The sequence below is a fragment of the Agelaius tricolor genome, unplaced genomic scaffold, assembly GCF_023055355.1.
Source record: "Agelaius tricolor isolate 1412-34295 unplaced genomic scaffold, bAgeTri1.0.p SCAF_17, whole genome shotgun sequence".
NCBI classification, from domain to species: Eukaryota; Metazoa; Chordata; class Aves; order Passeriformes; family Icteridae; genus Agelaius; species Agelaius tricolor.
In genome coordinates this window covers 4,559,302-4,568,794 of record NW_027269277.1, presented here as the reverse complement: position 1 = coordinate 4,568,794, position 9,493 = coordinate 4,559,302, and the positions used below count along the sequence as shown (strand labels likewise).

Sequence of the window (9,493 nt, the reverse complement as noted above, 5' to 3'; positions counted from 1 at the left end):
CTATTCTTTTAGTATAGTTTTAGCATATAATTTTCTTTTAATATAATATATATCATAAAATAATAAATCAGCCTTCTGAAACGTGGAGTCAAGATTCTCCTCTCTTCCCTCGTCCTGGGACCCCTGTGAACACCAGCACAGATAGGAGTCTTTATTTGGGAATGTTTGCACAAATTAAGGGGGTTTACTGCTAATTGCTGATGTTATTTTGGTAATATTTTCCACCTGTCTTCAGGCCATCAGCAGCACTTTGAAAATTGCCAGTCCTGCTTCTTGCTGAGGCCACAGATCAGAGCAGCCCTGGGCCAGCTCACAGCCTCCCATGGCAGCAAGAAATGGCATTTTCAGCCACACACTCTGGGGTTTTGTATGAAAAAGAAATAGATTAATTAATATTTTAAAGAGTAGAAGATCATGTATTTCTGAAGTGTGGTTGTAGAACATGAAAAAATGTGTCCATCCTGTTCCCAGGGCCCAGATTAGGCAAAATCCCATTCCAGTGGGATTTTTCCCAAAAAGGGCTGAAGCAGGGAGCCTGGGCTGGGGCAAACCCTGCAGGTGTCTCCTGAGGAGCCACAGCCCCACTGAACTCCTGCAGCTGCTTCATTCCTCCCTGATCAGCTTTGATTCCTTGGCCAGGCTCTGTAAAAAGCCTGAAATTTTAAATAATGGTCCAAAAATGGGAAGATGTAGCTGGGAGAGTGTGGGTTGCTGAGAGAAGAGAAGGCTGAGCTAAATATTTGGCAGAATTAAGCAAACCAGGAAAGACATGTGGGCACAGAGAAATAATTCAATATTCAATTTCTGGCGGAATTCATGAAATCTGTTTATAGTTCGGATCACAGTGAGCCATTTATTGCTATTATGGGAATGAAGGCCTGGGGGGGTTGGTGGCGATGGGTTTGCAACTGTGAAATGATTAACAGAACATTAAATTCAGGTTAATTAACCCATGGTCCTTGACCTGATGGGGTGTCTGTGCCCAGGTGTCACTCCAAGGAGTTGGCATTCCCAAAATGGGCTCTCCTGGTGGGGCTGCTGCTCTCCTGCTCTCCCCATCCCTGAGGGTGTGGGACCTGCTGGTGACTCCTTCAAATTCCCCTGAATTCTGACTGAGTCCAAAACCTTCGGAAGAAAGAGGGGGTAAAGGGCTTTTAATTGAAAAAATCACATTTAACAGAAAAGATGAGACTGCCAGGGAAGATGGAGGCTGTGGAGAATTTTTCCTTCAAAAAAAGTCAAATGAGATTTTTCTAGTGAAAAAAATTCTACACAGTCCAAGATTATTTCAGATTTCCAGGAAGATATAAGTGAAAAGCAAGATCAAATAGTAGGTAAAATGTGAAAATTTTCACATTTCTTGCTCTTTCCTCCCCACTAAAATAAAAACTGCAAGTAAATAACCAGAAAACACCCTTTTTTCCCAGTTTCTCTCTCCTGCCATGGCCCTTTCCCTTGCTGCTTGCAGCAGGAACGTGGAGCTGGAGTGGCCACCCCAGCGGTCCCTGCTGTCACACATCACCTCATGCCATGGAGCAGCTTTGGTGCTCCCGAACTTAAATCCATGTGTGCAAATTAAACTGGAATACGCTCCTGGTTTATGGCTGCACCTCCAGTCTGATCTCAGTCTCCTCTTTCCTAAATGCCAGATTTATTTTAATATTTGATTCTCCATTGAGACAAAAATAGTTGTTCATTCTGAAATATGAGGTATGGGGACAGTTCAAGGCATTTTTCTCCAGTTCCTGGGGTTTTTGCCACCAGGTGGCAATGGAGCTGCAGCAGCGCCCGGCTCGGTTTGTTCCCGGAACGCCCGAGTTCAGGGTCCCGGGAACGTTTGTTAATAAATCTTTAGGGTCACACAGATTTAACTCCTCTCCATCCGCGTTCCCTCTGCTTTCATCCTCTCTCTGCAGCCGGAATTCCAAAGCTGGACTGGGCTGAGCTCGGAGTTCGGGTGACTTTGGAGCGTTCAGAGTTTAATTAATGAATCGGGATTGTGGAAATCGGCAGCGCAGGAGGGGAGCCCGGGGAGCCGTGAGCCCACGGGACCCGCAGGACGCGGCCACGGCCACCAAGGGCCACCAAGGGCGGCCGGGAGCTGCGGGAGCCGGGAATTGAGGGACCCGGGAGCTGCGGGATCCCGGGAATTGCGAGATCCCGGCAACTGGGGGACCCGGGAGCTGCGGGATGAGGAAATTGAGGGATGAAATGAGGGAATTGCGGGACCCCGGAGCTGCGGAATCGGGAATTGCGGGATCCGGGAGCTGCGGAATCCAGGAATTCCGGGATCTGGAATTCCGGGATCGGGGAATTGCGGGATCGGGGAATTGCGGGATCCGGGAATTGCGGGATGAGGGAATGGAGGGATGAAATGAGGGAATTGCGGGACCCGGGAGCTGCGGGATCTGGAATTCCGGGATCAGGGAATTGCGGGATCAGGGAATTCCGGGATCGGGGAATTGCGGGATCCGGGAATTGCGGGACCCGGGAATTGCGGGATCAGGGAATTGCGGAACCCGGGAGCTGCAGGTCGCTCCCATATCCCTGCCCGCACCGAAGCGTTTTCCGTGCGGTCCCCTTGGGCTCTTTCCCAGCGCTCCCGGCCTGGAATCGTTTGGGTCCCGACCCCAGCAGAGCCGCGCCGCTCTCCCAGCCCCGGCCCCAGGGACCCTCCCCAGCCCCATCCGCGCGGATCGGGGCGCGGGTCAGAGGCCACGGGATTTGCTCTGGAGATTTTAAACTTGGGGAATGCCGAGGGATGGGATGAACGGAGCACAGAGAGCTCGGGTTTAGCTTAAAAACAGCCTTAAAACCCCCTCGGGTGAGCCGAGCTGGGTCAGCGCTGGGTGTGCAGCGCCTCCGGCAGAAACAAATCCCATTTTGGGAAGGGACATTCACTGCTCCTGGGACAGAGGGCTCCAAGTGAAAATTCCAATCCTGAAAAGCCACTCCATAAATAATAAATTAACTTATATAGTGGGAACTGAAGAATTAGGGCTGAGCCCTGACGTGGATTCAATTCTTGTTGCTCTGAACACAACAGAACATTTACAAGGCCATTAATAAAGACAGAAACAGAGAAGTTCATATAGGAAAAGGAGTTAGTTCACCTTTATTTCATTTCTCCATAGTCCCAAACTTGACAGACGTAGAAAAATATCCTTGAGTCAGTAGACAAATTTACCAATGCTAAATAGCCCTTTTCTCTGACCATCTGGGCCACCCTAAATACATTTGTACAAGCATTACTTCTGGGGGTTTCAATAAAAGGTTCTTCTAAACTATAAACAATAAACTACAGAGGAAAAACTTGAGCTACCAAAGCATGCAGATGAAGGGATCTTCCAAAAATTAAAAAAAAAAAAAGAAAAAAAAAAAAAAAAAGAAAGTAAACCAACCTTGAGATGCATTTGGAGGAGAAAACAAGTTAGAACAATTTCAGGAAAAAAATTAATTATTAATTAAGAGAAGTCAAAGCAAACTCTGTAAAGGATCTGTGGATAAGTTAAAATATCTATGGCACAACTTCTCACCAAAAAAAAAAATTAAGGCGAAGACCAATGTTTTATATAAAAATAGCTGAGCAGGCTTCTAAAGCAGGAAATCAGCATTTCCAATGATGACTCTGTTCATACAAGATTATAAATACCCTTTATATACACAGAAAACCAACTCAATACAAACGTCTGGACTGTTTCCCTGGGCATCTGGCAGTGCCCAGATCAGGAGTCCTGGACCATAGTGGAGGTACTTCCGTTGAAGGTTTGTAGTAGTTTCTTTGCTACACATACTGAGACAAATCATAAAAATGAAATATAAATAGTGATTTTCACACAGCAACTTAGGAATATGCTCAGGTTACAAAGCTTAAGGAATTGGCCCAAAAGGAAATGATAAAAGATTAAAAATCATCAATTATCCTGTTTTGCAGGCGAAGGAAAGCATCCAAGTTATACAATAATATTTAAATTTTCAGAATATTTTTTTAAATGAAACTGATTCCTACAGTGAAAATAAAGCAGAAATTATCATTATCTCTTCATAAATACAGCAGTTAGTTGGTTTATTTGCCAAGATCACTTAGAAATATCATTATTATGGGCATTTTCATGAATTTCCAAGCCTAAAAGTTACCAGTTGCAAGGACATAAACAATAAACCATATTTGTATGGGTGTATTTGACTAATTTTCAGAACTATGCAATTGATATGCAGCAAGACACAAAAATAAGAGCAAATGAAATATATTTGAGAAGAATTCCATTAACATTTCAAGTTAAAATACCTTTGTAGAGCTACTGTGATCAGTGTATCTGTGCACATTGTAAATCTGCATCCGTGTGTTCACACACACTCAGGAATTCCAGAAATAACCCCAGAAATGATCAAATTCCTACTGGAGAACACAATTTCCCCCCAGCACAACTCAGTGGATTTGCCAATGACTTTTTGACCTGTATTTCACAAAATCTGCAGATAAAGCAGAAGCTCTTGTTTTCCACAGCACAGAAACCTTTTAGTTTATTGAAATTTTCTTGATTAAATCCCAGAACCTTCATTTCTGCCTCCTTGTGCCTCATTCCCTCCATCCCCCTTGTGCATCCTGCCACCCTGCCCTGAGCTCCAGGGAGAGAAATGTGAAGGGGGAAATTCAAGGAACTCTTTTCAGATGAAACTTGAATACAAACGTGGTCTAAATCTACATTTGACCTCAGTTTGTTACTGACCCATTTTCATTTAACACTTCAAAATTCTTTCTACAAGGTCTCTATAAACTGATGGCAAAAAAAAAGGAAATGAGTGAAACAAAAATCTGTGGAGGTATTTATGGACTGTGATGTCTCAGAAAGTGTAAAACCTTTTCCTGACAGTGCTGAGATCCCTGACTGCTCTCTCAGATTTTGTCATCTCGTGAACTGAGCAATGTTCCAACCATCATTAATACCAGAATTAGGATTTCACCCATTTCTCACAGTAACTGCACCAAAACCAGCACAGCCACCCCATCCTTCAGCTGTAACAGAAACATTTTCTCCCATTAACATATGCTAAGTTTTTCTCCCTAATATTCCATTATTTCCTTCTCCACAGATTGTGATGAGCACAAATACAGAAAAATAGCATTAAAATAAAAGCAAAGTGATGGCTCACACTCAGCAAAAACCAAACACAAACTGAAGGATGCACGTTGGGAATAATTTATTGCCTATAAAAGGTTAAAAAAAATTCCTTAAGTTCACATTTTCTGTGTGGGTTTAAGGGGTGTCACGTTTCAGAGGTAGCATTGTGTAAAAGTAAAACAGAGCTGGAAAAGAGTTAGTGACTTAGTTCAGTGACAGGGGGAACTGTTCCAGAGCCAAAGCACTGACCTGAGCTGTTTTCCTTCCTTGATCACCTCCTTCAGCCAGGAGGATTTGCTCCTTTGTGGGAAAAGAACCCCACAAGCCCAAGGCTCTGCCCCGTTCCTGTTGCCTTCTGACCAAAGCTGCTGCTGTTTTTCAGAGCAATAAATCCTCATACTCCAAACTCCTGTTCTCCCATGGAAACACCCATTCTGTAGTGCTGCTTTCAGTATTTTCTCCCCCCCTAAACTTTTCAGGTTTCACATTTGGCCAATGTGGTAAAACATTCTTGATTAAAGGGACCGACCACCAGGATCCAGCCGTGCTCTCTGCAGCCAGGTGGAATTTGCTCACTGACCCCCCCAGCTTTGCTCAGGCACCTCCCAGCCAAGCTGGAGGATTTGGGGCACAAAAAGCAGAACCTGGCCAGGTTCCAGCCCTTCAGCCCTGGCTGGAGGTTGGACATCGAGCTTTGGGCTGGAACAGGGTATGAATTGTGCCAGGAATCCTGTGCTATTGCCTTGGTGCACATTCCTGTCCCCCCGCACAGGCTGAGGCCAGCAGGAGGGTGAATGTGAGCAGCACTCTGTGCTCACTGCAGGGACACAGGGCAGGACATCCCCCAGGACAGGGCAGATCCATCTGAAGCACAATTCCCATTCCCAAGCAGGATTCCCATTCCCAAGCAGGATGCCCAGGATGCTGCTGTTTGTCCCAGCCCCTCACCTGAGCCCAGCTGCACACTCAGCCTCTCCCCTTGGAGAGCAGCCTCTCTAAAGCTGCTCCCAGCTCAGGTGAGGACAGAACCAGGACATCCTTTTCCTCACTCACAGGGCTGCAAAGCCCCAAACTCCTCATTTCACACTTTTTATTGCCTTAGTGAAAAGAAATACTTGGAGAGATTAAAGTGCAGAGCTGCCTCCAGGGCTGGGCACTCCAGAAACCTGGTAGGGTTCATCAGGTGCCTTTAAACCCGCCCCAAATTCACCTGCTGGAGTATTTATTGTTTTATTGGAGTATTTATTGTTTTATTGGAGTATTTCCTGCTACTGTTACTCCTGTCAGACCTGTGGATGTGACTGAAGCATCATCTGCAGGGAGAGGAAAGCAGGCAGAGCTCCAAGAAATGGGGTTTAACCATGAGCAAACCTCCAGCACCCAAAGCCCAGGGAGAGCCCGTGCTGCCTCTGGGTGAAATGTCTGCTCTGGGCTACCCTCCCACCTTCAGAAAGACATCACTGGTGTTCCCATGGGTGCTTTAGGAATGAACAATGCCAGGGAAGTCACTGTTCATGGACAAAGAGATGCAGGATGGTCAAACATTGATACCTGGCCACAGGAAGGTGATAACACCACCAACAGGAGCCCTTGTGCTGCAGTGATAATTCACATTACAGTCACACACAGGGGGCTGATTTCTGGCACCCTGAGAAGCACAGGATGGAAGGGTATGGAATGCTGAACTGCACTTTCTGCAGGTGTTTGTTACCATCCTGCAGTCAGGGGAAACACCCCAGAGCCACCCTCACTGCTCTGCACCAACATTTAACCACCACCAATGGTCACAGTTCTTCCATTTCTGTTGGAAATACCCACTGCTACTGAAAAAAAAACAGCCAAGGGGCTGTGGAGCATCTTCCTCCCCAGATTTTGTTTCAGGGATACAGTTTCAGTATATTTTTACACTATAAATTCTACTCAGGGATAGAATTTGTACTCTTTTCTTTCCCCTGACTGTCCTGTAGTGCTGTCAAGTGTGCCAGGCTGTGTTTTGTCCCCCCACAGGACATCCCCAGGGATGGGGTGGGCCCTGAGTGCAGCTCATCTCAGCTGCACATCCAGGAGGATCCCAGCTCCCTGGAGAACAGGGACTGACATCATTGCTTGTATCTAGCAAACAGTCCATTCAAAATTCATTCCTTCCATTTGTTTGGGTATGAAATAGCAGCAAGACAGCAAAGTAGGAATCATCAATGGAAGTTTTTCCTGCAGGAAGGCAGATGATTTAATTCACCATGAAACTGAGAACTCCTGTTAAAGAGTATCCTGCTCTCTGTCATGGGAATTCAAGTGGAAGAAGCAGGAAAACAGGGTCCAAAAAGTGGCAACTCCCAGCACTATTTTATGGTAATTTCACAGAAAACAAGAGGTTTCATTGTCAGTGGCACAAATTTCCTGTCTAAAGAGAACAGCAATAGAAACCATTGTCAGCCTGGCATAGAAAAACCCTTTATAAATGAGTTTTTCAGAGAATTCCAGCTCAGCCCTGTCCTATCTGTGAGCTCTGCTCACAAACCTCATTCCCACTCAGAGTTTTAATGCCCCAGCTCAAACACAGGCCTGGAACTCTGGGCTTTCCCTGTGGAAGGGTGGCTCTGTTGGGAACTTACAGAACTGAACAGGGGGCAGAACTGTGAGACTTTTGGTTGCTGAGAACACCTTTTAAAAGCATTCCTGCCCCTTCTGCAGCTGGTATTTAACAGTATTGCTAAAAGCTCCCCATGCCTAAGGAGAGGAGAGACTGAAAACCTGAAAGATCAGAGCTCACTACTGATAATAAACAGAAAGAGCTGAACAAGTGATTAGGGAGGAACTGATTAGACTGAGAAAACCCTAAAACCTGAGTTTAATCCCAGTATTAAAGGAAAAAAAAGATGTTATTTCCCCAACACTCTGGATTTTCTGAGCTACACCTTGGACCTCCCACTGAAATTAAGGGTGTTACTCACTGCATGAACAAGGATTCCCCAGAGTCAATTATCATTTGGCATAAAATGGGAGGATCAGGTTTTTTACCAGACTGAAGCATCTGTGTGAAAAATGCTTGCTGAGGGGCATCCAGGTTGGAACTGGAGCATCAAAGCCATGGGCAGGCACCTGCAGCACCCCACAGAACCAACCTGGAAGAGAAGAGCTCCAGGACTGAGACTGCCCTGGACTGGTCCCCACCCTTCAAGCACAGCACCCCTGCCTTGGCCAGGCATTCCCTGGACACCAGCACACCCCATGAATCCACCTGGACACCTCTGCACAGCCATCCCACCACAGGACTGAGGGGATTCAGTGCCAACAGCTCTGGGAAAGAAGAAAATTCAGTTCAGCCCCTGCCTGCAATCCAGATCACAGTTTAGAAATGGCATTTGCCAAAAAATGCACCAGGCAGGGCTTCAAAGCAGATCTGCAGAGCTCACTTCCAACACTGGAAAACCTTGCAGGGTGCAATGACAGCTGTGGAATCCTGACTGGTAAACTGGAGCAAAGTTTGTGGAAAAATATATACCCAAGAATTAAAATAATAAGCAGTACTTTAGCATTCAGGCTTTGACAAATAAATACTGTGACTACAATCATTAAACTCTAAAGAGTGTAAACATCCAATCCCATTGCTACTGTATTAGGAAGTTGTATCCTGCAGCTATCAGGGTTCCCATTTCCACCTCATTTGTTCCAACACTTATCACTGCTTCTTTGCATTAATAATTTATTCATGATAATTCAACTTTTTCAGTTAGCCTTTCAAGCTTTTTTCAGCTATTTTGGTCAGAAAAATGGAAGATTTAACAATCTCAAATCAGAAAACAAAAACCACTTCAGTTTCATTTCAGGTTTTCAAGCAGAACTCAGAGAAAGCCCGTTATTCTATTTGGATCCCCAATTTTTAGTCCACCTACCTGAGTAAAAATGGGGAAAAATATAATAAACAGGCCTGGGGAGCACGTGGAGCTGGAGAATTCACCGTGTGTGTTTCCCACTCTTGCATCCCTGCTCAAAAAAGACTTTGCTACAGAGCCAGAGTTGTTCTGGAGAGTCGAAGTTAATCCTGCCCAAGGCCAAGCTGCTACCAGTGAACCCTTCCCTCGCCCAGCTCTTTCATTTTCCACACCCAGCACTGCCAACTCCTGGGCACTGCAGGGCTGTGAGGAGCCAGGGCTGAGAACACTGCAGAGCAAGAGCCTCTCTCTGTGTGTGTGTCTCCTGTGCACCTCGCTGGGGTTTGTGCTGTGTCTCTCCAGAGCAGAGCATCACAAACTGTCTGAGGCGTTCTTCTCCGACAGCGACGAGAGGCTGAATGAGGTATCGTCGGGCTCCGGGGAGGTGTGGTTGAAATCCATCTCTTCCAGTTCAGGAGGTAAGTCTGAAAGCAGAGC

At 45.8% G+C, this 9,493-nt stretch overlaps 1 protein-coding gene across 2 annotated transcripts in view; it reads right to left on the bottom strand.

Annotated features, from left to right (window-relative positions):
- Window positions 1-3,086: 3,086 nt before the first annotated feature.
- Window positions 3,087-9,493, bottom strand: part of HDX (highly divergent homeobox) — a 40,447-nt gene continuing 34,040 nt past the window's right edge. For both annotated transcript variants that reach the window (XM_071442190.1, XM_071442189.1), the window contains one exon: window positions 3,087-9,493. In XM_071442190.1, coding sequence (XP_071298291.1) covers window positions 9,368-9,493 — 126 coding nt within the window. In that variant the 3' untranslated portion in view covers window positions 3,087-9,367.